Genomic DNA, 27,627 nt, shown 5'->3' on the forward strand with positions numbered 1-27,627 from the left:
GATGCGCGACGCTCCTGAGAGATTATGTCACCAACGGCAATTGTTGATCTTCAATTCGCGATGGAGCTCGAGTCTCACAATGTCGCGGTTATCGTAGCTTATCGCATCGCGTCATGGCAGATCTAGGTTGCGCTGGTTGGTGGCTGGAGGCAGGTTACGGTGGAGAAATCGCGAGGTTGGTTCTCATCGTTCGTTCGTTCGTTCGTTCGTTCGTCGAAACGGAGGCGGGGCCAGTTTCAGAAACGGTGCCTCACTTACTCGACTTTCGATTTTGCTCACACGCGGAAGCAGCAGGACAACGAGAAATTGTGAAGCGCATCAATAGTTGATAGATTCATCGAAACCAACACCACGGACTCAACTTTTCGCATAAGAACCAATTGTTCGATGGCGTATAAATCAAATTGTATGTCCTCGGCTAAATGGGAAGGTGATCTGAAGTGGCAGGGATGATTGGCAGCTACGAGACAGCTGTCAGGCAAGAACGCGCTCCTTCCGTCCTCGCCTTCAAGTCCAAGTTGAGCCTCAAATTCGAAGACTGCGAGCGAGAGAGCCTGTCCAAAAAATCCAAAGTCGGCGTTATGATCCTATATTATCAAGCCCTGACGTTGATACACCAATGATCCGGCCAACCGAGGTTTCTCGTTGGTTCGCTCTTAGTCATCGGCTGGAGGAGGCTCATTAAGCAACGATGAGTCCATGTTGCGACAGCTTTTCTTATAAGCGCACGTTCTGCTGGAGCATGCGGCCGTTCGCAAAATCTAGTCAGTATCGCGCAACATGACGACCTTGGCTTTCCTCTTGAGTCAAGAGACGAGGCCCATAGAGACCATGCAGCTCAAATGGTTGTCATGGCCGGCGTAGACCTCAAAAAGCGCCATGCTGTCCCTCAGTTTCAGGGTGTCTCCATTCTGGCTTACAGTTGGCTCTTGAAAGCAGACAGCGGGGCACATATTCACAACCCGTCGGACAATCCGAAAGCATTTCGCTCTCCCGACCTTTGTTCCGAATGTAGATGTTGACTGTCGACAACGCCTAAAAGACTGACACATGCACCCTGCAGTGGTCAGGACCCAGAGCCCACCAGAGGTTGTTTGATCCACCTACCAGCTGGATGGGCGAACGCGCGTCTTATGCTTCGGTCGAGTCGCTGGCATCTCGACGAAATGACAGGAGCATTAGGCACTCAACTCTATATTCGCAATGACGTGTTCAGTAGCATGCGAGAGCAGCGAGCACCACGCACATTTCGTATGTTTCCAGGGCGTTGCGGTCTGACTCCCGACCACGTAGGACATCATACTGAAGCTTAGGGATTATCACGATTCCAAATTCCAACTCGACTTCGCGACGGCCGACGTCAAGAAACTCCGCAAATCGCGAATATCAGTACGAACCAAGCCCTATCCGCTCTCGGGTGTTCGGCGTAATCGAGCTTTGCTTTTTCATGTAGCTTGGTTCATGATGCTGGCTGTCATTACACTGATGACAAGGCGTGCTTGAGTTCGGGACTTCAGACGCAGAACAAAGCCGTCAAGATGAAGATGGATTACACGGATAATGAAACACGTCCCAACTGATTGTCTGATGAGTTGACTTGGTGGCTTTGCGGCGTCAACTCAAAATTGGCCAACGGTTGATTGACAGGCAACATGAGATTAGGTACTGCTCTCCTGCATTGGAAATGTGGATGATTCCACATCACAAAAGTCTTGATTTCATCAAGCTTATCCCTAGTGCCAGCTCCCACATGAATTTGTGGACGCCCAAGGAAATCTGTGCTGGGCCAAGGATCCTGACGTTTCCCACACCTGCGACTCCGGATGTGAATGAAAATCACTTGTCGATCTACTTGAAACCCGCGGGCGATTGTGGAAGATTGTATTCCAAGCTCGGCTATTGACGCCCGCCGGGTCGGCGATGCAAGGCAAGGCCTGTTTTACAACTATGGCTGAATTCGTATCCATGAAGTCACGGTTAGATGTATTGGTGGATAGAGAGTCTGAGGCTGTTTCAGATCTGAAGATATGAGCAGACTGGAGCTCGTTGTCGTTTCAGCGCCCCTGGGGCAGGGGTCCCACAGAAGTTCCCCGCGCCCAGTCGGTCTGCGGCTCATGTCCCGATCTGTTGCCGCCAGATTCCACCAAACATCTTTCCAACGGCAACCCGGCCGGAGTTAAAGAAAGCTTAGCATCTTGTTAGTTTGGATTCCCTGGGTGGACAACTAACGAGAGTGTGCATGTCAGTCCACCAGCTAGCAAATATGGCTGGCATCCAGATCGTGTGGACTGGAGCCGATTCCATTCGACCTGACAAATATCTGGATGATGAAGTACAGGCCTATTGTGGTAACGAGCAAGTTGAAGACAATGGGTCCGGAACATCGACTTTGGGTTTCTCATTTAATTTGGTCTGAATTCCTCATCCTGTCGGTACTTTGGCCTCCGGCGATAAGCAGCAAAGGCCACCTGCCGAAGACCTACTTGGAGAGCTGGCGAGCTTTTGACTCGCGAAGATCTCTACTGGCGCTTCTGTCCCTGCGTCGCTCATGAAACAACTGCGAACATCTCCAGCAGCCGTAACATCAAAACGCCAAGCCACGCGCCAGGATGGCTCAATAACACCGTTAGCACCATTTGTCACAATAGCACATGCCTCTAAAGTTGTGAAGAGACTGCTAACCTAGCTCTGCTACGCGGATTGAACTGCCGTTTATGCCTGAAAAAGCACAATACCGCTTCAACGACTGAGAGGCTCGAGTGGCACCTAACGCAGAAGCCACTGGCAATAACTGTACAGCTACCGAATGGATGCTACGGGAAGCGGTTTCTTGCACCGTTTGCATGGCTCCGAAATTGGCACCATTCGAGAGCCTGTGGTTATTGCTGGGCCTAAATAACGGACTCCGCCAGCGGTCACTGTTCCGGGTGGCTGGACATTGAGCGGAGCTGAGGCTCTAACGGGCAGTGCTAAGAAATCATACTCCCGGTTCGACATTCTGACATGCGATTCGCAGGCCGTTTCCACGGCCGGGTCTTTACTGGGACCCCCTGGTGCTGCGTGACCAAACCTAACATCCTTTTGGACCGCTTAGCTGCAGTTACCCCCTGACCAGGCTCGGCCGTGCTGTCTCGTTTCTCACATTCGTTCCCCAGTATCACACCACCGCAATGATGTCTCGTCGCGCGACGTGTTGACAAGCTTCTGGGGTACCCAAGTCGCCCCACCATCTTGCCGCATTGTCTGTCTTGGCTTTGCCTGCAAGTGGATCTTCAAGGGCGAGGGAGATCCCTCTTTCTGGCAGAGGACATGACGGAAGACGGCACTTTCATGCGCCAGCCTGGCTACTATGTACATCGCCTTCTACTGTCTTGGCGCGCCTTGACCAGAATTTGGCTTCATTACGGCAGTACACTTTGTCGGTACCTTCAAGACAGGGATGAGTTCCTACTTGCATGCCCGTCTTCTGTTTCTGTTCTTCGTCCCAAACGCCCCTGGTCCAAGTGGGCCTTGCTTCTATTCTAGTTGTTGTGCTTGTCACGAACTGTTGTCTTTAAAATAGTTGATGGGGCCGGCAACAACCTATAACTTTCTTGTTTCTCTCAGTTTTATTCCCTTTTTGCCCATTCACTTCTCTTCGTTCTTATCCGGCCGGCACCAGTTCCGTTCTTTGTACATTTAATTAGTCGTCTGGAAGGGACCTTTTTTTGTGATAATTCTTTTCGAGAGGAGCTAGTATCCCTCAACCTACATTCATTCTCTCTCGGCCACCTGGTGTGGTTCCTTCCGACTTTTCGCCATCATGCAGTCCCTCATGAAGGTCCTGTGTTTCCTTGGCTTCATCGCCTTGGTTGCTGCGTCCCCGGCGCCCATTCACAAGCGAGGCGTATACAAGGTTGAGCGTGTACCGAACCCAAACTACACTGGCCGCAATGGCCCCCGAGCATTACTCAAGACTCTCCGCAAATACCGCATGCCCATCCCCGATGGTCTCATGGACGCTGTCGCGAAAGCTGATATCGAGATGATTTCCCGGAGACAAATCGGATCGTCGAGGGTCAGGAGACAAGCTACCAACACGACTGGCGCCGCCGCCCTTGCTGCCGCTGGAAACACCACTGCAGGTGCTGCCGCCACTGGAGTTGGTCTCGTCACTGCTACGCCTGAGCAGAATGACGTCGAGTACTTGTCCCCCGTTGACATTGGTGGTCAAACTTTGAACCTCGATTTCGACTCTGGCTCCTCAGACCTGTGGGTCTTCAGCAGTCAGCTTTCCACTGCGGCGACCACTGGCCACACTGTGTACGACCCTAACAAGTCTCAGAGCTTCGCGCTCATTCAGGGTGCTACTTTCTCTATCTCATACGGTGATGGCTCTGGTGCTGCCGGTAACGTCGGCACTGACACTGTCAATCTTGGTGGTGCCACTGTCACCAAGCAAGCCGTCGAGTTAGCCACGGCCGTGTCCCAGTCATTCGTGGAGGATACCAACAACAACGGTCTGCTCGGTCTCGCCTTTTCCAAGCTGAACACCGTCAAGCCCGCACAGCAGAAGACCTTCTTCGATAATGTTATGCCCTCGCTTGCCGAGCCTGTCTTTACCGCCGACCTGAAGAAGGCTGCTGTTGGATCCTACGAATTCGGCCGCGTCGACGCCGCCAAGTTCACCGGGGCCATGACCTTCGTCCCCGTCAACACCACTCAGGGCTTCTGGCAATTCACCAGCGAGAAGTTCGCCGTCGGAACTGGCGCGGTTCAGACGTCTGTCGCTGGCTCTCAGGCTATTGCCGACACGGGAACTACGCTCATCCTGGCTGAGCCCGCTGTCGCCCGAGCATACTACGCCCAAGTCCCCAACGCTGTCAATGATGCCCAGGCTGGTGGGTTTGTCTTCCCTTGCAACAGCAATCTGCCAGATCTTATGCTTGATATTGGCGGTACGATGGCCAAGGTTAGCGGATCCGATATTAACTTCGCGCAAGTTGATGCTCAAAGTAAGTTTTACACGTTACCACCCATCTTGTTTGGTTGGACGACAACTTTGCTAACTATTTCTTAGACTGCTTCGGTGGCATGCAAGCAACCCCCGCCAACCTCCAGATCTACGGAGACATCTTCTTCAAGAGCAACTTTGTCGCCTTCAACGGTGGCAATAGCTCCCTCGGATTTGCCCCGCATGCTTAGATCTTGTTTCTTTTTACATTGCGCATCTGGTTTCAAAACTTCTGAAACAACGAAAATGTCCCGCGTGAGCCACGGGTGTTATATATTGTAAAAAGGCTTGCTCAACTATAGCATTGGGTTTAAACGGGTTGTTTGGGTCATCAATCACAAAAGAGCAGCGCGGCCGGGATGCGTGATGCGCATTATTTGGCATACTTCGGTGTATAATCTGATCTCAAAGACCAACTTTTCAACCTTTACTGATCGTCATCAATTTCCTATCGTAATCCCCACTAGTTGTTCTGGCTCTCTGGGTACACCACTAGTACACTAAGCATCCGAAAAATAGCCTGCCAGATAACTGTAATGGTTAAGTCCGAGAGGCCGAATCAGGACACCTATGTCCCGAGAGCATGCGATACGTTGAAGTGCAGTGTTCGGCATAAGATTCTGAAACGATCGACTGACACGTTTCGCTGGGATGGGCTGTATGGATGGGTTGTCGGGATCTGTGACATGGATACCCTAATTTCTAATGTAGGCACTTGGGAACAAGTTGAACTGCAATATGCAGAGTCAGAGTCTATTGGTCTATGCGAGTTGAAAGATGGGATGTTTGTTGGGTAACAACACGTGGTTGATTTCGAAGAAGGTGAGTAATATTAGGATGAAGATCTTGAGTCAGCAGTCGCTTTAAGCTTTACTTATAGTTTGCAATTAGACGGATATTCGGTGTATCTTAGTAATCTGATATATGTAAGGCAATCTGTCGAGGTGTGTGTGTAGGTTGGTTGAAGGTTTAAGGGTTATTACTGATGGTTGCATAGTGAAAGTGATTATCACCGGGCCGTCGGTCCTTGATGCTAGGTTAGACATGCTAGATGACTCGGGTATACAGAAGTCTCTCAAGACATTGAGTTTGGATCGTCTGAAGTCCTGATTCGAAGCTGGTCAAAGTTGATGATTGTACAGAATTACTGATTCTGTTCAAGGGCATTAAACTACCCAACCCCAGCCAAGGTTAATCCATATCAGACGATATGGATTTCTACATGTAGTAGTATGTTCTATGGAATTAAACACAGGTCTAGGCTGTTGACAGAGTTCACTGTGTAATAATAATGTGGATGCTCAAGGGTGTGGTCAGTACATGGATATTACCTAAGCATATCGGGAGTTCTCAAAGTGCTGCAACTCTTCTACACAGTCGCGAAGAACACTATGCGGTCCTTGGTCGCATCGCTGTTATGTCAGCCCTGACTTTCTACATACACTTGGGTCTTGGCTGTGAAAACCTTTATCCTGGTGTGACTCGCTGATTAACTGTAATCTGAGGATTTATGCTTTCCAGTAACGCTTGAGTGAAATTGGACATAAAAAGATGAACCACACAGTACTGGAGCTAAAGCCACTATAGAGACTATATCGAAACTACTATATGCTCTCTGATGGAACGTTGGATAAAGCGGGATAAATCTCCCAATATGCTCGTCTAGCGAGAAGTAAGGTGACAGGTTTAGTCGTAATTAAGTTGATCGATGGAGTGGAAAGGTCTTTTCGGCTGGGGGGATGCTTTGGTTTTACCTTCATTATATTTCGCTTCATTTCATTAATCCTGCCCACATAGTAAAACCCATGCTACCTACCTTCTTCTCGTCAAGTACCCAGATCTTACTATATCTTTTACTCGACCTATCAATATTTGTTCGATAGCTCCCTGAATGGTCTCATGCCTGTTGTCTAGAAGCGATTTACAGCCATATGGATTTGTTTGAAATCTCAGGCACTCATTTGATCACTTCTTCTCCCCTCCCCTTGACGCCTTGGAGCGAAGGCTCTCGAATCGTACGGACTAACTGTAAATTCTTCACCCCAGAATCTGCATGCCACTTAAACGCCAGTTTTCACAGTAAGTTGGAGATTTCTGTTCTCAATCGATAGAGGACTTCAATATTGAACAAAAACCCCTTCTGCTATGGCGTAGCAGAGGTAGTAGATGCACTCGGCTTTCCCCTCCTCCGCACATTTCAGACTTAGCCACGCAACAACACATTTGCGAAGCCCACGTGACCACTATCTCCGCAGGAAAAGTGCAGAACGTCAGATGGTGTGCAGCACGAGAGTTCGGCCCCCAATGGCAATGGTACCGTCCATATCGACAACAAAGCGACGAAGCCATGGTGGTTCGCGACGCCAGAGCTGAGGCTTCTGGCCTCTGGAATTCTCATTTCCATGTCCTTCAGCTACACCCAGGTCCCGTAAGAGCTCAGAACCATCGTCACTCCTACTTGAAGTATCCCACTCACCCGGAAATGCGGGATCATACGCCAGGTTCCTCATTGGCGGTCAATTACGCAGACACACTTGCCTGACTAGCCAAGCAAAGGTAAGCAATGCCGGCACCAGAACGTCGTGGTGGTTGGTGGCTTGGGCAATTTACGACCGACTGTCCTCCCTCTCGGGTCATGACGAGACAGTGGCGTACTTCTTGTGGTACGAGTGACTCGTAGAGCTGCATGATGCTGTTTAGGTCCTGGTGGGAGGAGTCTACGGGGTCCAGAAAACCAAGGCGGCCTACGGCTCGAACGGGCAGGTCGTCTGTAGTGGCGTCACTGCGTGCTGGGGATTGGTACATTTGGCTGCGATATGGAGGCCTTATTCGGCACGTGGAGCCAGCATCGTCTTTGGGGTTGCATTCGGTGTTACATGATCGGTAGTCTCGGTTCCAAATCGGGGCAATGTGCAACATGGAGTCTAGTGTTTCCGCAGAGCATATCGAGGTTTTGGCTCAAACCAGGGGTTTCGAAGGGGTTTAATATCTTATATGTCCCCGAAGTGGATTTAATGGCATCAACTCGCGCTACGATATGTGGGGTTCTGATATTATGTGAATTCTTGATGAGACAACCTGACAAGGCATTACCTAACCACCAAGCCCTAGCGTAAATCTTTGAAAATCATAATGAGTGTTCTCACATACTCCGGGTGCCATCTTCAAGTACACACGACACTATTAAACACGAGGTATAGTAATACACGAACCGGCTATTTGCCCTCAAGAAGGTATGTCACTTGTAGAGCTAAGCGCTACTCTCTGAACTCAGGACTCAAGGCTTGCACTTATGAGAGCAGTGGATCTCACTATGAAAGGCTCACAAGGCCATTACACATGTCACTAGAATGGCGTGATTGGTTGGTAAGTTCCACATTTGCCGCATGTTCATCCAAGGGGCAGTGAGCATGGCGACAGTGGGCTGGGGGACTCGCCGTTACACCCATTTATTAGCGCCTATGTGGACTCTAGGAGGATCTCCAGAAACGAGTCTCGTATTCGTTCTGTATCATCAAGCTATTGAGTCTACTACACGAGTGGCACAAAGTAATACTACAAAAAATATAGCCTATATACAAGGAATTATGAGCGCCACATTCAGTTCGGAGGAATGGAGATGAGGAGAAAGAGGCCAAGGAATTGACAAAGATCCAAAGCTCCGAGCTGGACAGGGTTTATCAGTCCGCAATGTCAACCGTGCCCTGGACCTCCGAATAAGACGGCGGGTATGCCCAATACTGTAACAGATCGGTACAGGGGCTCGATGAAGACGGCAAATGGCACGATTGTAGGCCCCTGGCGTCGGACATGATCGTAGTCTGGACGGACTCGGTGGCAGGCACTGGTAGAAGATGCATCGACACGACGCAGAGGTGCCGGGAATTGTACGGCATTTCTATGGATATAGAGAGAGGGTGAGAAAGTTCCTGCAGTTCGCTACGCGAGATCCCCTCCTTATAAGAATCACATGTTGAAATGATTTTGGTGCAGGTTTTCTAGACAGCTGCTGAAACTCCACTGTCGCCTATTTGGGAAAGAACCACGAATTAAAGAGCACGAAAATAAATCTCGCGCATCCAAGTTGCGGCCGAGATCGGAATTTCCAATTTCCCTGGTGAATTGACTAAGGGGCGTGCCACCCGGACCCAAGGAGGCCATGTTTTGGCGCGACCACAATGATGCCGGTGTGGATCGGGGTCGGACAAATCATATCTTATCAGATCCGGGAAATCGCGCGAGATCTCCGCATTTTCCACAATCTTGCAAGGGCTGAAAGCAAGGAGATCGATAATCCCTCCATCTGATAAAATGAGTGCCACTTGAACCACTGCCCACCTACCGAATGTCGACTTTGGGCCCGAAGGCCGCTCGCGCATGATGAAAATTTTCCTTGCTGACCCCATTTCCATGCGACGAGTCTGCAGGGAACGTGACTGATGGATGCTATAGACCGCTTGCCGATGAGCCACACCCACTGCCGAGAGTAGCCCGACGTAGTAGGTCCAAGAGACTCGACATGCCACATCATAGACCTCAAGCGCCACTGAAGAAAAGTATGCGAATACCCCACCTACCAGCATGGCAAGGCATTTGCGCCATAAGTCTGAGGCGTTTCTCAAGTCATTTGATATGACACCCTCAAGCGCAGTTCGCATCTCGCCAAGGCATGCTGATGCCACCAGCATGACACTTCATGGCCAGTCCAGGGCCAACCGCCTGCTCGATTTCATTCCGAGCTGGCCGTTGCTAGTCAGCAATGGCACTTTGTGCGCCCCAACGCCCGCAACGCCGGGCAACCTACCTATTAAGTAATAGTCGTGCCACGTTTAGTGACGGAGCGACGACTGTCTAAGGTCCCAGGATGGCTCGACCGAGGCATAGACCCTGTCTGCCGGCCACCCTCGTCTTCGACACTCCGTTTAAAGTTATCAGATCAAACTCGGGTAGGCTTGTGGCTTGCACAACAACCCAGTACAACCAGGCTAGCGTGGCATTGCCGAACCACATTATATTCCATTATATTCTATTATACGACGTGGGCCGGCTGGTGACACACCGGAACCACCTCCTTCGTCATGGGCCTTGTCGATCCCTTTTTTGCGAGGCGCTGCCGCTGTCGGCATCGGCGGAAAATCCTTTGCTGCATGAGTGGTTCGTTGTTGGTTGCTGGCCCTTTTCTAGTACCCGCGATATTCACGAGTGAGGACTGATATATGGGAACTGGATCTGCACTCGTGCAGCATCGTGCATCCTGTTGTCGCGTTCCAGCGTGCCCAAAAACTCCCTTTCTACCCACACATAATCGACATAAGTACGTGTTCGGTGGAGTACCATGAGTGCGTTGGACCAAAATCACTTCATGTCTCAAACACGCAATCCTGCGCCGATGGAAGAAGAGGCGCCTTCAAATGCCATTGAATCCCACCTCCCTTCCACTGTTGGCGACGTCGATAACGAGTCCCTCCACACATCCGAAGAAGACGCCGGCACCAACCAGTCCCACAGCCCTCCCACCGAACTAGACGAAGAATGTCTCAGTCCCAAGAGCCTCGAACAGATATGGGCGTGGAACACTCCCGTGCCCCCGGCATTGCGGACGTGTATGCACGATCTCATAGCACAGCAAGCGGCAAAGGAGCCAAACAAATCGGCAGTGGACTCGTGGGACGGCCAACTTACGTACAGCCAAGTGGACGACAAGTCAAGTCGGCTGGCCTCGCACCTCCTATCCATCGGCGTTGGCTCTGGTATTAACGTACCGGTATGCTTCGAGAAGTCGAGGTGGACGGTGGTGGCCGTCTTGGCCGTCATGAAGGCCGGCGGCACTTTTGCGCTTATGGACCCGAGCCAACCTGAGGGAAGACTGCGGACCATTGTTGAGCAGACGGGCGCGTCCCATATTATTACATCGCAGATACAAGAGGCTCTGGGGCGCAGGATAGCCCCACATGCCACCGCTGTTGTCGTCTCGGAGGCTCATTTCGACACATACGACGCTGGATCCAGTCTACCCGTCGTTGACCCGAGCACCAATCTTTACATACAATTCACCAGTGGCAGCACCGGCAAGCCGAAAGGCGTGCTGGTCACCCACGAGAACTATACGAGCGGTGCCGTGCCGCGGGCGGACCTCGTCGGATACCGGCAGCACTCGCGGGTTCTCGACTTCGCTTCTTACGCTTTCGATGTCTGCATCGACTGCATGCTGTGCACGCTATCCTGCGGGGGCTGCCTGTGCATCGCTTCTGACGCAGACCGCATCAACGACCTCAGCGGCGCCATCCGCCGGATGAACGTCAACATGGCACACATGACCCCTTCGGTAGCCCGCGTGCTCGATTCCGACATCATTCCTTCGCTCGATGTTCTGGGATTGGGAGGCGAGGCGGTATCGAACGGCGATGCTGCCAAATGGGGTTCGACCACCAAAGTTGTCAACGCCTACGGACCATCCGAGTGTACCGTAGGCTGCACCATCAACAACCAAGTCGGTCGCAACGGTACGAAGCAAGTCACCATTGGCAAGGGAGTGGGAGGTTCAACCTGGATCGTGGACCCTACAGACCACAACCTTCTCGTATCACCTGGTGCTGTGGGCGAGCTGCTGATCGAGGGCCCGATCGTTGGTCCGGGATACCTTGGCGACGCCGAGAAGACGGATACTGTATTCATTAATGACCCTGACTTCCTTGTTGCGGGGTGCAAGGACTACCCTGGACGGAAAGGCAGGCTGTACAGAACGGGCGATCTTGTTAAATACGACGTGGACGGGTCCATCATTTTCATTGGCCGAGGAGATCAACAAGTCAAACTGCGTGGTCAACGTATCGAATTGGCCGAGATCGAGCACCACATGCGCGACAAGCTGCCAGCTGAGACGCGAGTCGCGGCCGAGGTCATCAGGCCGGGCGGTGCTTCAGGTGAACCGACCCTTGTGGCCTTCATATCGGAGAAGGCGGGACTGGTCTCAGCAGCGGACAGTCTTTTGGCCACATTCTCGCCTGCCATCAAGGGTGCTCTGAAAGATATGAACCGAAGTCTGTCGGAATACCTGCCTATTTACATGGTTCCGGCAGCATACATACCCCTGCACACCATGCCACTGCTTGTGTCTGCCAAGACCGACCGCAAACAGCTTCGCGAGATTGGATCAACGCTGACCCGGAGAGAACTTGCCGGATACGCCGCGGCGGTCGTCCAGCGTAGGGAGCCGTCAACCGACGAAGAGAAACAACTAGCATCCTTGTGGGCTATCGTGCTTGGTCCCGATTCCGACGTCAGCGCGAACGACAACTTCTTCGCGGTGGGTGGGGACTCGTTAAGGGCCATGAAGCTAGTCGCTGCGGCACGAGCCCAGGGGTTGGCGTTGTCAGTCGCCGACATTTTCAGCAATCCCACGCTCGCCGACATGGCTCTTGCTATCAAGCCAGCGGCTGCTCAGGCGGATCTTACTGTAGCCCCTTTCTCCCTGCTCGGCTCGAGCTGGACCCCTGAAGCTGCGATGGCGGAAACCGCGTCATTCTGCGAACTCGGTCCAGAAATGATCGAGGATGTCTACCCCTGCACACCTCTGCAAGAAGGTCTGATGGCACTGTCCGCCAAAGTCACCGAGGCCTACGTCGCCCAACGCGTGGTCGAGATGCCCGATGTCGCCGCGGCCAGGAAGCTCGCCAAAGCATTCGAGGTGGCGTCTCAGGATTGCCCCATCCTGCGTACCAGAATTGTGCAAGTGGCCGGTCAGGGGCTGATGCAAGTCATCGTCAAGGACACCTTCTCCTGTCCCTTGTTTTACGGCCAGAGTCTCGCTGATTACCTGGCTACTGATCGAAATGACGCCGTCGACCTCGGCAAGCCGCTGGTGCGGTACGCGATTGTCGCCAATGAGAAAAATACGGGCAAGACGCACTTCGTACTTACCATGCACCACGCGCTCTACGATGGGTGGTCTATGCCGTTGGTGGTTGAGCGCGTGAACAGGGCATTCAACGACCTGACCACCGAACGGCCAGCCGGAGTCAAGAATTTCATCAAGTACCTCGAGGACATGGACCGCAAAGTCTCGGAGGGTTACTGGAGAGAACGACTGAATGGCGCTGGCGGCGAGCAATTCCCGGCCCTGCCTTACACCGGGTACCAGCAGAAGGCCGACTCACTTCTGGAGCACTACGTTGAGGTCGACAGCCGTGCCGGTGTGACCACACTAGCCACTGCTATTCGCGGTGCCTGGGCCCTTCTGGTGGGATTGTACACCGCGTCCAATGACGTTGTCTTTGGAGAGACGCTGACCGGACGCAATGCTCCCATCTTTGGAGTCGAAGAGATTGAAGGACCGATGATTGCCACCGTCCCCGTCCGCGTGGGCATCAACCCGGACTCTACCGTCGGCGAGTACCTCCAAGAAATTCACCAGCAATCCGTTCTCGGCATTCCGCACGAGCACTTTGGCCTGCAACACATCCGACGTCTTAGCCCCGATGCTCGAGAAGCGTGTGAACTTCGCACCGGCCTGGTCATGCACCCCACGACCGACGACGCCGTGGTCAAGATCAGCGACGACCAACCTGCCAACGGCTTCGTGCCCGCCAGTGACGACGAGGCGGCGCAAGAGGCGCTCAAATTCAACACGTACGCCCTCATGCTGGTCTGCTCGCTGGATCCCAAGGGCTTCCTCATCATGGCCAGTTTCGATCAAAAGACGGTCACCAGCTCGCAGCTGCAAAGAATGCTGGCTCAACTTGGGCGACTGACACAGCAGTTCTACGCGTCTCCTGAGAAGCGACTTGGAGACCTGCAAGTGGTGTGTGACCAGGAGATTCCCGATCTCGCACGACTGAGTCGGTTTACCGGGGGCTGCAATGTCTGCTCTTTCGTGGTCCCTGCTGGTGTGGAGGTGACTGATGCTTGGATCGTCGATCCCAAGAACCCGAACCGGTTGCTCCCTGTCGGTGCTACTGGAGAGTTGCTGGTGCACTGTCTCGGCGACCCTCAGATCGAGCCGATTCCTTCTCCCACATGGCTGGCTGGTACGCTGGTCGAGAAGGTATATCGAACTGGTCGTCTGGCCAAGTACAACGAAGAGGGGTCAGTCGTGCTGGTGGAAAAGGCCATCAAGGAAATCAAGACCAAGCCAGTTGAGAACCGACCTGCACGGGTCCAGGTCACCTCGACGAAGCAAATCAAACTGCGACACGCATGGAGCCGCATCCTGGGAATCTCCGAAGAGGAGATTGGACTCAACGACAGTTTCTTCCAGCTCGGCGGTGATTCCATCGGGGCCATGAAGCTCGTTTCCGAGACGAGAGTCGAAGGCTTCGCGTTGACGGTGGCGCAAATATTCAAACACCGTACTCTGTACGACATGGCCGACGTCCTCAAGGAAGTCCAAGTCCAGAGGACCAACGTCGCAGAACAGCTACCCAAGCCATTCTCTCTTCTGGATGTGGGCGACGCAGAAGCATTCGTCGCCAAAACCATCCAGCCTGCACTTGCAAGGTCCGACTGGGTCGTCCAGGACATCTACCCAGCCCGGCCCCTCCAAGAGGTCGCCGTCAACGGCACCTACAAAATGCCGCGCTACTCGTCCCGATACGAGCTATTCCACCTCGACGGCGTCGTCGACCGGGCCCGCCTCTTCCAATGCTGTCAAGAACTCGTAGCCCGGAACGAGATCCTCCGCACTGTCTTCGTCGAGCACGAAGGCAGGTGTCTCGGCGTCGTCCTGCAATCCCTCGTAGCCGCTATCGAGGAGTACGACATCGAAGGCGACCTCGACTCCTTCACGCACAAGCTCTGCAACGTCGACGTGCAGACCCGCATGCCGCTCGGCAGCCCCTTCGTCAAGTTCCTTTTTGTCCAGGGAGAGAACAACAAGAGCTGTCTCCTGACGCGCATCTCGCACGCGCAATACGACGAGATTTGTCTCGTTGGCCTCCTCCGCCAGCTCGGCGCCCTCTACGACGGCACGCCCACCCGCGACGGCGTACCGTTCTCGTCGTTTGTGTACCACACCGTCAACAAGGGGATCCCGCAAAGCATCCCCTACTGGCGGGACCTGCTCAAAGGGTCGCAACTTTCGGTGCTCAAGCCGGACATCCCGCTCCAGTCCAGAGTACCAGACGCGGTGACACGAACAGTCAGCATCGCCGCCCGCCCCAGCGACATTACCGTCGCCACGCTGCCGACCGCCGCATGGGCCCTGTGCCTCGCCCGCCGCCTCGGCTCTCGTGATGTCGTTTTTGGCGAGGTCGTCAGCGGTCGAAACACGGACCTCCCCAACGCGGACGCCGTCATGGGACCCACGTGGCAATACGTCCCCGTGCGGGTACAATTCGAGCCAGACTGGACCAACTTAGACCTCCTCGAACACATCCAATACCAACACATCGCCTCCGCTCAACATCAAGGTATGTCCCTCTCGGAAATGGTGCCCATCTGCACCGACTGGCCCAAGGAAACAGACTGGTTCGACAGCGTGGTGCACCAGGACGTGTATCATGTTGAAGAATTGAAAATGGCGGGTGCGAAGGCGAGGATGGAGACCGTATATCCCCACTATGAACCGCTCAGGGAGTGGAAGTGCCAGGCATTTGTGGATCTGGAGAAGGGGGAGCTGATGTTTGAGATTGTTACTTTTGGGGAGTGGATTAGTGTTGCGAAGGAGTTGTTGGATGAGTTGGAGGGGATTATGGGTGAGTTGGTGGGCAAGACGGGGGAGAAGGTTTTTAAGGAGTGAGAGGCGAGAAGACAGTGAGCGGGTCTAGTTACCATAGTTCACCGTGGCGCCAGGTTGTGCCATCGTGAGTCTTCTGTGCGGATCGGATTGCACTGCGTGTGATTGGATGGGGGCGAGCATAATACGAGAGAGGAGGGGAGGAGTATGTTGAGCGACGGTGCGGCATTTTCCTAGGATCTTAAAATCAGCACTTAAATGGCCCTTTTTGTACATACTGCAACGAGTATGTGGTTACGAGTTTAACGAACATAGCTTTTCTTTTACAACTTGAATATCCACCTCAATGGTATGACTTCGGCGTCCTCAGTCGACTTGCCGAGCATACGATCAAAACTGTCCAAAGTCCATGGCCAGGCAGATGGTCCCGCGATCGATGTCGTCCAGAGGGCCCACGGTACCGTGTTGGATTGGCTGGAGACGACGGGCTTTCCGTCTAAATAGTTCTCGTCGCGGATGTCGCAACCTGAATGCCGACATAGTGCAAACTTTCGATGCCTCGTGCATGCGGGGCCATGGCAGGCGTGAAATGTGGCTTGTCATCGACTATATCTTTGGCTAGCGGCGAGGGCGCGTGCGGGACAGCGAACTAGTATAGTAGTAGTATAGTAGTAGTATAGTAATAGTAGAGCAGTAGTACTACGCAGTACGCTGACTCGCTCCTCGCTGCGCGCGAATCAAATGTATTCCGGCGGTATTAAGTTAGGAGGCGTGGATCGCCTGTCTGCAAACAAGCTGGGTTATTGGTATCGCGGTAGAAAAACTAGAGGTCTTGAAGGCATTTAGAAACGTGGTGTTTGGGCGATAAAACGCGCATATTCGCAAATTATACAAGCGCCTCAGCCTCGAACTGTGTCCCCAACCTCTATTAAGAGGTGGCGGGCTAGAAACGCTCGAGCCACCGAATACTCCTTATCGTGCCTGGATCTTCGTCCGTCAACCAGATTCCACTACAGAATGCGCTTAATCCGATAAACGGGCATAGGGCAGCTAGTGCTTCCAGCAGCCGACACCCGAGCCGCAGCACAGTGCAGCCTGCGTCGCCTAGTCGGAACCGCGTACACATTGCACCCTTGTCGGGTGGATTTGGCAGAGATAATGGGAATTGATAATTTCTTAGCCTGTCAGGTTTTCTGTGGGTCGCAATCGATAAAGTCCGATCGATTCCTCTGTCGCAAATGAAAATCACCTCAGATTTTCATCTCGTTGACCGCAGTGGTTTTTGACTTGCGACATCTCAAGATGGCGACTGATGAGAATACGCCGCTGTTGAACAACGGCCATGCGAGGCAGCACGAGAGTTCGGCCCCCAATGGCAATGGTACCGTCCATATCGACAACAAAGCGACGAAGCCATGGTGGTTCGCGACGCCAGAGCTGAGGCTTCTGGCCTCTGGAATTCTCATTTCCATGTCCTTCAGCTACACCCAGGTCCCGTAAGAGCTCAGAACCATCGTCACTCCTACTTGAAGTATCCCACTCACCCGAAAATGCAGGATCATGTACGCATTCCGCCAGATGGTTTGCGACGACTTCTACACCCATGTGCCGGCCTATGAGGGCGCTGGCGACCGCTGCAGTCGCAACGACATCGACTCGGCCACCGCACTGCAGATGACCATCATGGGCATGTCGACGGTGTGCTGCGGCGTCCTGAACCTGATTTTGACCGGAAGCTATATTAAGCGCTGGGGCCCTCGTCGTGCCTTGGTGCTGAGCACTTTCTTCCCCATCCTCCGCGTTTCTATGCAGATAATCGGCATCGGCGTCGGTGGCCTCACCGGGGTCGTCATCATGCAGTCGTCGCAGGCGCTGAGCATCGCCGGTGGGCCCGCGGGCTACATCCTCATCCTCAACACGGCCATCGCCGAGGTGGTGGAGCCTGCTGCGCGGACGGGGGCTTTCGGAAAGCTCCAAGGCGTTGTCATGTTTGGTGTGTCCCTGGGATACCAAATCGGTGGCATTATCGGCGAGATATCCATCATCCGCCGACCCTTCGAGCTCGCCGCCGTGAGTCTGACGCTTTCTTGTCTCTACGCCGCCTTCATCGTCCCCTACATCGACCCCAAAACGCTCGGCGGGTCGGACAAGAAATCAGCGGGTTCGGCCGAGAAATCCAAGTTCTTCCTCGCCGTCTTCGCGCCGCAGAGACTGCGGCTCGAAAATGGGAAGGTCGTCAAGTATTACGGCATGCTGCTCCTGGCCGTGGGCATCTTCACGTCCGTCCTAGCCACCGGCTATGCGCCGGTGTTGATCCAGATGTACGCCATGACTGCGCTGCACTTCACCCCCAAGGACACTAGCACCCTCGTGGCCGCCAACTCCCTTATCCGAGGCGCCTTCTTGATGTTCATCTTCCCTCACGTCATCACGTATGGTCGAAAGTGGTTTTCTTCCAAGGACGCACCACAAGCAGAAGCCACGGTGGAGGCAGGCATGCCTACGCACGCCGAGGACCTGGATCCGATTACCGGGGTTCAGTCAGAACTCGAGCCGACCAGGGCGCCTGCTCCCGTTTCGGAGGATTCCGGGGCCGCATTTGACCTGTTCTTCTTGCGCTGGAGTTTGTTGTTCGATGCCATCATCACGGCGTGCATTGCCTTTTGCACCGAGAGTTGGCAACTTTACCTAGGTATGTGAACTTCACGACGTGGTAGAATCCCTCACCGTATCTAACCCCCAAAACAGCCGGGTTCCTTCTCCCCTTTGCCTCCGGATCGGCACCAGCGAGTAAAGGAGTTCTCGCCGAGATGTGTCCCGCGTCGCAGCGTCCCGATGCCTTGCAAGCCATGACGTTTGTGGAGTACGTGGGCGTCTTGGTCACGCTTGGGGTATTTGGCTTCGTGTTTTCCATTTTTTCCGACATGGGGAAGGCATACTTGACGTTTTACTGCAATGCGGTAAGTCTAATGTCCGCGTGTGAAACTTGGACTTTGCAATCTAATACTTCATAGGGTGTTGCGCTGATCGCCATTGCCATTTTGCTCTTCTCGAGGTTACCGCCCAAGAATAGCTCTGTGGAGATCGAGGAATCTGGTAATACTGAGCGGTCGACGGAGGATGTGGCTACGTCATGATCGGGGTGCGACGACGATATCGCCTTGTTCGACATGACCCGAGGGTTTTGAGTGATGATTTGATGTATCTTGCGGGCGCTTCTAGACGAATATCATAGAGTTTTATGCATAGTGTAGAAATATAGAAATATTCAACGGGCGTCAGTAGCCGTTCAGAATCTGTTTTGCAGACCACATATGCTCCTCCACGAAGAGAAACTCGGGTTGTGATCCCAGACGAATCATCGATTCACACCCGATAAGCGTGCCTCCTAACCCCTTTCACATCCACCCTAACCTGATACACATCCCCCGTCGAGCCCTCCGCCTTGATCGACGTAATGAACAATGTCTTCATATCCTCACCCCCAAACGCAGGACATGAGCACATCTTCGCCCCGGGAACCTCAACAACCGCCGTCTGCTCCCCCTTGGGCGAGAACCGAACAATCTTCCCCTGCGAATTGGCAGCGACCCACACATGCCCTTCTACATCGACCGCCATTCCGTCCGGCATACCCCCTCCCTCGAGCTGCACGAACAATTGCCTGCTCGTCACTTTCCCTGTTTCCACGTCATAATCATACCGGTACACCTTCCCTTGCGGTGTCTCCCAAGCGTACATCGTCTTGTCGTCCGGCGACCAGACCGGTCCATTCGGCACCGTTGACTCATGGTCGGAGACGGAAGTAGACATATCCCTCACCACTCCCTCACTCAAACACCACAGCCTCCCCACCTTACTCTCCTCATCCAACGCCATCGTGCCGGCCCACCACCTGCCCTTGGCATCGATCCCACCATCATTCATCCGGACTTCGTCATCCAACCCCCCATCGTCAGAATGGTGCACATCAGCAATTCTCTCCAAATCCCCGGTTTGGGGGTTCAAGAGGGCGAAACCAAGTTTGGTTTGTGCGGCGAGGACGTCGACACGGTTGGAGACGACGTGTAGGCGGGTCACGGGGGTGGAGAGGGCGATGGTGTGTTTAGTATCCCAGGGGGAAGACGAGGAGGATGAGAGGGGAACAGTGTGGACGCGTTGCCCGGCGATGTCCACGAAGAAGAGGGTGTTGTCGGAGGCGCGGTAGAGGGGAGACTCGCCTAGGCTTGAGTGGGAGGGAAGGAAGCGTTCGGCGGTGTAGTGCTTCATTTTCAGCACAGCAGGGAACGGAGATTATACTCCGGGGATGTTGGTTTGAAGATGCTGGTTTGAATGAGTTTTGGTGTGAGACTTTCTAAAGGTTTCAATTACAAGTCGTCTACGGCTGTTTGTGCGATTCAATGTCGATGACGTAGTGCCGGGTTCAAACACTGCTTTTGTCATAGTGATAACATCACGAAGTCAACAAAAATAACAATAGATATACTCCGTTGCCGATGGAGAAAAGTTCAGAGCAAAAAGACCTTTGTCAGGGGATTGACTTTCGGGAGAAGGTAATGCCCGTGAGCATGTCCCGGTTGCACCATTCTCAATGATCCCCGCTCACTTGTGAATTTAGTCTTCCACAGCATAAGCGGACATCACGGGCAATTCTATGAGCTCAACGATAGCGTATAAGACCCATGTTGCTTCACATATTTACGCAAATATATCGGCAAGACTGACAAGCAATGCGATTACGGGTTCAAATATTCTAGAGGATTACCGCTCGCCAGGAATACTTATTATAGAAGCCGGAGGTGTTGGGGGCCCGCACAGAGACAGAAGTGAGATGTATTTAGGTAAGTCAGGCTAGTGCTGGTGGGCTGGTACCAAGCAGTAGTGGTGGATACACACGAACCACCTCTGAAAGGAGGTATGGTCGGGTTAATCGTGGAGTTACAGGCGGAGTTAAGGAGTTAATGCGAGGGCGGCCTCCACAGTAGCAGCTAAGACAAACCCAGAAAATGCACATCTCGGGAGGGGTAAAGTCAAAAAGGCAGAAAAACTGTGAACATACACGTGGTGCCTACTGAAAGACCTCCTGGGAGACGACAATCAGTTTTGCCATGTGTGGCTCATCAGGGCGTTTGGAGTGTGAAGTGTTACGTGCGGGAACGCAGCGGCTTATATAGAGACGCGGACAGAGAATGATATTCGACCGCGTCTTCTCGCGATTAGTAGAAAATTCAGAGTCTCCGGAAAGCGGGCCAATCGTTTATCCGACCTAAGGTAATTATATCAAGCGAGAAAACAGGATGGTGGTGTCAGCATGCGGTCCGCTCTTATGCCGGCGTACCAGCCTTCGGTGTTTAGGTGGGCATAAAGTGCAGGTCGGAGACGTTTAAATATGGATAGGCAGCCAGCAGCTTTGTCACTCCACAACCCGCAATCGTAATAACACCACGAGTGACATCTAGACTTATCACGACTGCGCTGAACTAGGCCACTAAGATGCATCTCATTCTCACAGGAGTGACAGGGCTGGCAGGCTCAGGTGTCTTGGATGCCATGCTCAAGATGCCCGAAATCACCAAGATCTCCATCCTCAGTCGCAGGCCAGTAAAGATGCTCGAGGACGTCAAAGACCCGCGCGTCCATGTCATTATCCACAAGGACTTTGAGAAGTACGACCCCAAAGTATTATCCGAATTGCGAGGAGCAACCGGCTGCGTCTGGGCCCTGGGCATCAGCCAAACTCAAGTAGGAAAGGAGTACGTCCTCTCATCCCTCCCACTACAGACAGACAAACCAGTCTAACATCCTTCTCAGCGAATACATCAAAATCACCAAAACCTACGCCCTGGAAGCTGCCAAAGCCTTCCAAACCCTCCCCCCGTCCCCCAGAGATCCCTTCAACTTCGTCTACATTTCCGGCTCAGGCGCCACAACCGAACCGGGCTGGTTCTCCATGATCTCCGCCCGCACAAAGGGCGAGACGGAAGCAGCACTGGCCGAAATGCGGCGCGCCAACCCGCAGCTGCACGCCAGTTCTGTGCGGCCCGCGTTTATCGACGAGTGGGCTCATGAGGCCATTAAGCCGTACGTGCCCGCCAAACCGCTTGCGTACAAGTTCTTTCTACCGTTTGTCGGGGTCGGCATTAGGCGTGGGATGGTGAGTTTGTGGAGCCCGACGGAGCCACTTGGGAGGTTTTTGGTGGAGATGGCGATGGGAAGGCATCAGGGTAGTTTGACTGCCGGGAACGATATCCAGAAAATTGGTGAGTTTCCGATTTTGGAGAATACGGCGTTTCGGAGACTGGCGGGGCTGGATAGGTGATAGATGGTTGGGATTGTCAGAGATGTATGATTGTAATGTCGGGGTTTGAGATGATGCCATTTTCCTCTTTTAACCATACTTTCCTTATTGCTCCTCGGAGTGCTTTCCTACTGTAAGTGTGCTTGACTAGGTGGATAGGTAAGGAGAGACCTACAGCCCCGTGCACGCACGTGAGCAAACGAAACAAAAAGAGTTGTTTGCCTCGTAAGAGAAATACATCATGCTTGAAAGGTGATACGAAAAGGTAGGGGACCCACTGGTTAGGTGAATCCCATTCAATTAGATACTATAACGTTGCGCACTGCTGCATTATAGCATCCTCCCCCCTAGGTGCACGCATCAAAGGGGGTCTACTGTCGGCTCAACTAATTTCAAGTTTTCGCGTAGGGATAAGAAGAAGGTTAATCTGAACTGGTTCATTGAACTAGGTGTGGAGAAATCCTCGCCGTTCGGCAAGATAATCAGGTGCTGCGGTAACCATGCAAGCAAATTTTGCCCTGACATAAGATATATCCCCGAGCAGCTCCAGGAAGCCCCAGAGCTGTTGCCGAAACTCAACATTGATCCTGCATATACAATCCCTAAGATCAGACGCGTCAAGGTGAGGTGTATCATGAGGCACCTGGTGAGAATGACCGTGGGCAGTCACTTTGTGTGAGATGGACTAGCTGGGAAGGACTGTCAGACGGCATACAAATGACGCGCACCTGACCGATTGAACCGACAGAACCAACAAAGAAACAAATTAATACAACAGTTGAGCCTATGAAGCTCCCTGGAACAATATTTGATGCAAGCACGTGAAGCATGTTGGAAGGTTAAGAGTATCCAGCGGATATGTGTAGCAGCTCCAGGGTAGCTACCCTGGAGCTCCGTGAAGTAAACGAGTAATAGAGTATAACAAGTTATTACTATGATGTGTTGTAAAATTGTATGCGTAGGTGTTTTCCAGTCTTCGTAAAGATATATTATCCAAGTCTGTTTAGGGACAAAATAGGCTTCTGCTTGTAGGTATAATTTATTTGTTGGCTAGATTTCTTTATGGGCAAAAGATTTAATACCCTGCACAACCCCTGTAAAGATCTATTTGACCTGCAATTTCCCAGACCTCCCACCGCCTTCCCAATCCATCAGACCCACCGATCGGGCCTATCAAGCTATCCATGGGGGCGTCGGCATCTTCTCATATTATGTCCAGTCTCACCACAACTAGAGCATCGCGATTGTGAGCTCTGTGGAGGGCGGCGAGAATCACCCTTTCGAACCCTCTCTTTGACAGTGCGTCCTCGAGGTACTCTAGTAATTGGAGGGTTACAAGGGTTCTCTGGCTTGAGCTTGAGCTCAGAGACGTTGATAGCTGGTGTCACGACCTGGGTTGCATCGCATTGGTAGAGACTTCGATTAGGTGCTATCGACGAAGATTCTACTCTAAGGAGCGAAGGAAAGAAGATCACAACTTAGGTTTGAGGGAGCGCGACTAAGTCATCCACGCTTGGCGGGGCTCCTACAAGGGTTATAATTGGCTTCCCATCTGACACTGCCATGGCAGGTGTTCCAGCTGTAAGTCACCTGGTTGTAGTGAGTCTGCGAGGGTTGACCTTCACAGCTGGCATCGGGCTACTATACGTGGCAGCCCAAACTGTCGGAGAGAGAGATTCTGGTAGACAAGGGGTTATACCGTCCCCTCCTGCTAGTATTACGGTAATGGCATGCCCGCAAGGGATTCCATTCCTTTGATACCGACGGCATGAACATGTCCCTGCTGTCAAATTTACAATGCAAATAAGGCCGTCAGGCTGTACTACTCTTGCTTCCGTTGGTGACGAAAACTGAGCACGATTACTAGACGCCCATTGCCTCCCTTCTCGTAATTTCCCTTCAACGAATGGGGTAGCTGTCTTCCCTGCCTTTATCAACCGTAAAGCAGATTGAAGCCGAGCTGCCCTCTTCTCTATAACCCGGTGCCATATTGAGAGTCGAGGAGAGCAATAATTGGAAGTTCCCGATCAAGCTTTAATACTCCGTTTTGCGACTCGACGATATTACTTATATCGTGGCCATATCGACGCCCAGAGAATAGCGCCTCGGCCCAAAGCGAAGGGTTTGCTGCCTCTAGATATGCCGCAGCTTCGGGCTTTTGTTGTCGAAGCTTCTCTAAAGCTGCCTCGTATTGGGCTAGAGTTGGTGCTCGGGCGATAGTCCAAAATAAAGAGGCAAGCCCTCTCCCGAACTTTCCCGTGAAATTCTCCTTAATATGATGACAGCACCACGCCCCTGTAGCTAGAATATGAATCTGCCAGATATCCTCACTAGGGGAATAGGTTGCTCGGCAGCGCCATAAACAGCCGCTTAACGCAGAGGCACACACCCAGGAGCCACGGGTCTTATCTCGCCGCTCAACCCGATAAGAGAATTTCTCCTTTACAGCCCAGTTGTCGAGGGCAAGCGATAGAGTATCAAGGTCAAGGAACTCTTGTCCATCAATAGGAATAGATAATAGGGGTAGCGACGTCATGTTGAGCTGAGGAATAGTAGTCGTATGCTAATTCCAGAGGCATGAAGTCAGAAAGCATGGCGGAAATGTGGAGAGAAAAGCGGCAGAAAAATTGCAGGGTAAATAGACCTTTACAGGGGTTGTGCAGGGTATTTAAATCTTTTACCCTTTCTTTATTAAGTGTCACGGGGCTAGCCCACTTTGGGCTAATGTGGCGCTCGGGCCACATTCAATCCAGCGGTTCTTAACTGCGGGTGCCGCAACTTATAGTGCGGCACCCCTTTCCACGATCTAGATAGACTTTCCTTCTCTTCTCTATCGTAGCAATTCCAATACATTCGTTACTAGCACTGAGAGCCTACTTTGTTAGTAAACCATGACATTAAGGCTGAATTCATTATTCTTTCTTCATCTTCGAAATTCTTTGAGTTTTTGTCAGATTGTTTATTCCTCTATTCCTCTCTCTATGATAATGTGCTTTCTTCTGTTCTCGGAAGAAAATTTCTATTGTCTGACAAAGCAAACCTTTCAAATGCTTATTCTGTTATCTGGGTAATACGAAATATTGTTCTTTATAGGCCACAGCAAATCTGAGTCAGTGCGTGAAGCAGGAGCAATGTTTCGTACTACAAGGCAAACTCGTACAAATAACAACTATTATTCATAACCCGTGGGAGCTATGGGGTAATGGCGAGTGATTGTTACATAAGGAGGCCATAAGGTGAGATTGGGTGCTGTGAAGGTGCAGTACGAGTTGTGAATCTGACCGTACAAGGAGGCAAGAAGGCACAAAGACAAAGATCCAAGCAATACGGTTTAAGTGGAAAATCTTTCTCTCGTCGCGTTTTCTGGTCTTTCCATTCTCCTTCTACTTCTTTTGCATCTAACCTAGATTCTTACAACTATGAGCACACAGCGACAATTAAACGTAGACCTGCAACATTTACGCGCTTGAGCTTCAGACCTGGAAAGTTGACAAAGGTATATTCGCCCGTAGCAGTCTGGCGGCCTCAGCCACGTACATGATGGTATGCAATCGCAATCGACCAAAACAGGTTGTCGTGCATACTAATTTTATGCATTTCGCAAATATGATCTGGTTGGCTCAGCTATAGATGTCCGCGTGGCAGCACTCTCGTGATGCAATGCTCTGGTCGGTGTTGTTGCTGTGCTGTGGTTGCAGGGAATAGTGTGTGGCAGTGCCGTGCAATTACGCAAGCCATAAACAAGATCCTAACAACGTGCATTAGCTGGTTGACGTAAACACCTAACCCCGCCATGTGACATGGTATTATAGAGCCGCACTTCATTGGCAGCCCCAGTGGATACACCATACTAAATTGGGTATAACATGGTAAGGGTTCCCTGACTGTCCCCTCGTTTTGCACCCACTGAACAATTGGCAGATTATTTTGGTACATAGTAGGTTGTACCTGAGGATAGGCTATTCCCTAATAGTATATCGCGCCTTGGCCCATGATAAGAGATTTGATCCACTCGTTTTACTAACCCATAGTACTGATGATAACAGAGCCTGTCCAGCTGAACACAGCTCGTTCCTGTAACTGGAAATTGGCACAGCCAAGATACGCACACGACGGCCCGACGCATATGCCCAACGTACAAGCGATCGACGCTAGAGATTTTCGATCTCGGACCCAGGCATCTTGCGACCCGCCATTGATCGGCGTCAAAGTATGCTGAACGGTCGCGCCAAGTATGGTTTTTTTTTCTCGTCTTCTTTTTTTAAATAAATTTTTTTTAAATTGCTGGTGATGATACTGTTCCCTGCAACCCTACGGGTTATGAAAGTGACCTGATAGGCCTTCAAGCTACGAAGCAGAGCCCTTAGCACCCTAAAATCCTTCCTGGGGAGTTATAAGGAAGTTGTCGACTCGGAAACTGGCGCCATTTACAGAATTAATAATCCACAAGACAGCGATATTCACTTGGACAGCATACTGCTGGATGCATGATTGGAGAATAACGAATGTATCACCCTGTCTATCCTGAAAACACCAGTAACCTAAATGATACCCATGCCAAAGCCGTGACTCTCCCGTCCTCTCCCAAACAACAAGGAATTCCGTAATATTCATTCATTCAAGGCCCAACCCCGATACCCTTGCCCAATGCCATCACCGTGTACAGTTCGACTCTAAGTGCGATCAGGTGCGCTACTGGTGGGCTTCGTAGGCTCAACAGAGCGCAAGACGATGGAAATGGCTCCATCCTCATCAGCGCCCGTCGAGTTCCACTTGAGCTGGTAGTTGATATCATCGGTGTTCTGGACAGCGTACCAGAGCGACTGGAGCGAGCCACTAGTATCCTTGTTCAGAAGCGTCTTGCCGTAGAAGGTGAAGCCCGTGGTAACATCTGAGGCAGACACGTTGCTGGCGAAGCCGGTTTGATGGTCGGTGTTGGTGGTTCCGGGCAGGAAGTAGGTCAAGTTGGACCAGGTGGCGTTGGTGCCTGCGGCGGTGTTGTTGGGGTTTGCTACCAGGGTGGTGGAGGTGGTTCCTTCGGTGACTAGGAGAGGGTTAGTAGATGAGAGGCGACGAAGTTGGGGATGGTGACTTACATGCGACCTGTGCGGCCTGGGAGCTGTTCACGAATGAGACTTCACCGATGTAGGCGATTCCTGTACCACGTGTTAGACTCGGATTTTCAATGTCAAGGGGGCGGGAGGAAGAAATGAAACGTACCGTTGTCGTAGTAGACGGGAAGTCCTCCAAGGCCCTCGCCGTAGCCGTAGAGAGTGAAGGCTTCGTCCGGGATGGCACGAGTAGTCAGTCTGGGCGAGGCCGCAGCGACCAAAGGCAGAACAATGTAGAATAGGGCGAGCATCTTGAAAGGATAGAGCTGGTGGTCTCAGTAAATTGGTAAAGAATGTGGTGTGTATAACGTGTGTACGAAAACGAGAGTGGGCTGTTGAGAGAAAGATCGACAGTGATGCTGGATGTCCAAGAGGGTGGTACCTGTTTCTAGAAGCGGGCGACATCAAGGCTTAATACTACTTGCTGGAGCCCCTCCCAGCAGGAGTCCCTCCTGGCAGTCGGAACCCGGATCCCAAGAAGAATATTCTTTTCCATAGCCTCAACACTTGCAGGCAGTGCCGGGTTCCACATATCCGCGACTTGAGTCAGGCT

The 27,627-nt window shown here is 52.2% G+C and overlaps 8 protein-coding genes across 8 annotated transcripts; 5 read left to right on the forward strand and 3 right to left on the reverse strand.

Moving 5' to 3' along the window:
• Positions 1–2,296: 2,296 nt before the first annotated feature.
• On the forward strand, positions 2,297–3,151 carry BCR38DRAFT_422137 (uncharacterized protein). The gene has a single exon (XM_040859488.1). The coding sequence runs from the start codon at positions 2,325–2,327 to the stop codon at positions 2,550–2,552; it is 228 nt and encodes a 75-aa protein (XP_040720392.1). The 5' UTR covers positions 2,297–2,324; the 3' UTR covers positions 2,553–3,151.
• Positions 3,152–3,814: 663 nt separating this feature from the next.
• On the forward strand, positions 3,815–5,184 carry BCR38DRAFT_334303 (aspergillopepsin-F; the record flags this gene model as incomplete). The annotated part of the gene is made up of 2 exons (XM_040855302.1): positions 3,815–4,994; positions 5,060–5,184. The coding sequence occupies 2 exons, from the start codon at positions 3,815–3,817 to the stop codon at positions 5,182–5,184; spliced, it is 1,305 nt and encodes a 434-aa protein (XP_040720393.1).
• A 3,253-nt stretch (positions 5,185–8,437) lies between these two features.
• On the reverse strand, positions 8,438–9,252 carry BCR38DRAFT_422142 (uncharacterized protein). Its single transcript, XM_040859489.1, has one exon. It carries the CDS (start codon positions 8,887–8,889, stop codon positions 8,674–8,676), a length of 216 nt encoding a protein of 71 aa, XP_040720394.1. The 5' UTR covers positions 8,890–9,252; the 3' UTR covers positions 8,438–8,673.
• Positions 9,253–10,382: 1,130 nt separating this feature from the next.
• Positions 10,383–15,728, forward strand: BCR38DRAFT_332065 (surfactin synthetase subunit 3; the record flags this gene model as incomplete). The annotated part of the gene is made up of 1 exon (XM_040855114.1): positions 10,383–15,728. The coding sequence occupies one exon, from the start codon at positions 10,383–10,385 to the stop codon at positions 15,726–15,728; it is 5,346 nt and encodes a 1,781-aa protein (XP_040720395.1).
• A 1,020-nt stretch (positions 15,729–16,748) lies between these two features.
• On the forward strand, positions 16,749–18,958 carry BCR38DRAFT_471739 (uncharacterized protein). Its single transcript, XM_040862879.1, has 4 exons — positions 16,749–17,161; positions 17,222–18,357; positions 18,414–18,625; positions 18,680–18,958. The coding sequence occupies exons 1-4, from the start codon at positions 16,968–16,970 to the stop codon at positions 18,800–18,802; spliced, it is 1,665 nt and encodes a 554-aa protein (XP_040720396.1). The 5' UTR covers positions 16,749–16,967; the 3' UTR covers positions 18,803–18,958.
• On the reverse strand, positions 18,959–20,390 carry BCR38DRAFT_422147 (uncharacterized protein). The gene has a single exon (XM_040859490.1). It carries the CDS (start codon positions 19,932–19,934, stop codon positions 19,032–19,034), a length of 903 nt encoding a protein of 300 aa, XP_040720397.1. The 5' UTR covers positions 19,935–20,390; the 3' UTR covers positions 18,959–19,031.
• Positions 20,391–20,985: 595 nt separating this feature from the next.
• On the forward strand, positions 20,986–22,176 carry BCR38DRAFT_463724 (putative nucleoside-diphosphate-sugar epimerase). Its single transcript, XM_040862645.1, has 2 exons — positions 20,986–21,418; positions 21,477–22,176. The coding sequence occupies exons 1-2, from the start codon at positions 21,159–21,161 to the stop codon at positions 21,982–21,984; spliced, it is 768 nt and encodes a 255-aa protein (XP_040720398.1). The 5' UTR covers positions 20,986–21,158; the 3' UTR covers positions 21,985–22,176.
• A 4,460-nt stretch (positions 22,177–26,636) lies between these two features.
• Positions 26,637–27,325, reverse strand: BCR38DRAFT_481584 (uncharacterized protein; the record flags this gene model as incomplete). The annotated part of the gene is made up of 3 exons (XM_040863393.1): positions 26,637–27,007; positions 27,060–27,119; positions 27,184–27,325. 3 exons carry the CDS (start codon positions 27,323–27,325, stop codon positions 26,637–26,639), a joined length of 573 nt encoding a protein of 190 aa, XP_040720399.1.
• Positions 27,326–27,627: the final 302 nt, after the last annotated feature.

Source organism: Pseudomassariella vexata (assembly GCF_002105095.1).
Source record: "Pseudomassariella vexata strain CBS 129021 chromosome Unknown BCR38scaffold_2, whole genome shotgun sequence".
Taxonomy (NCBI): domain Eukaryota; kingdom Fungi; phylum Ascomycota; class Sordariomycetes; order Amphisphaeriales; family Pseudomassariaceae; genus Pseudomassariella; species Pseudomassariella vexata.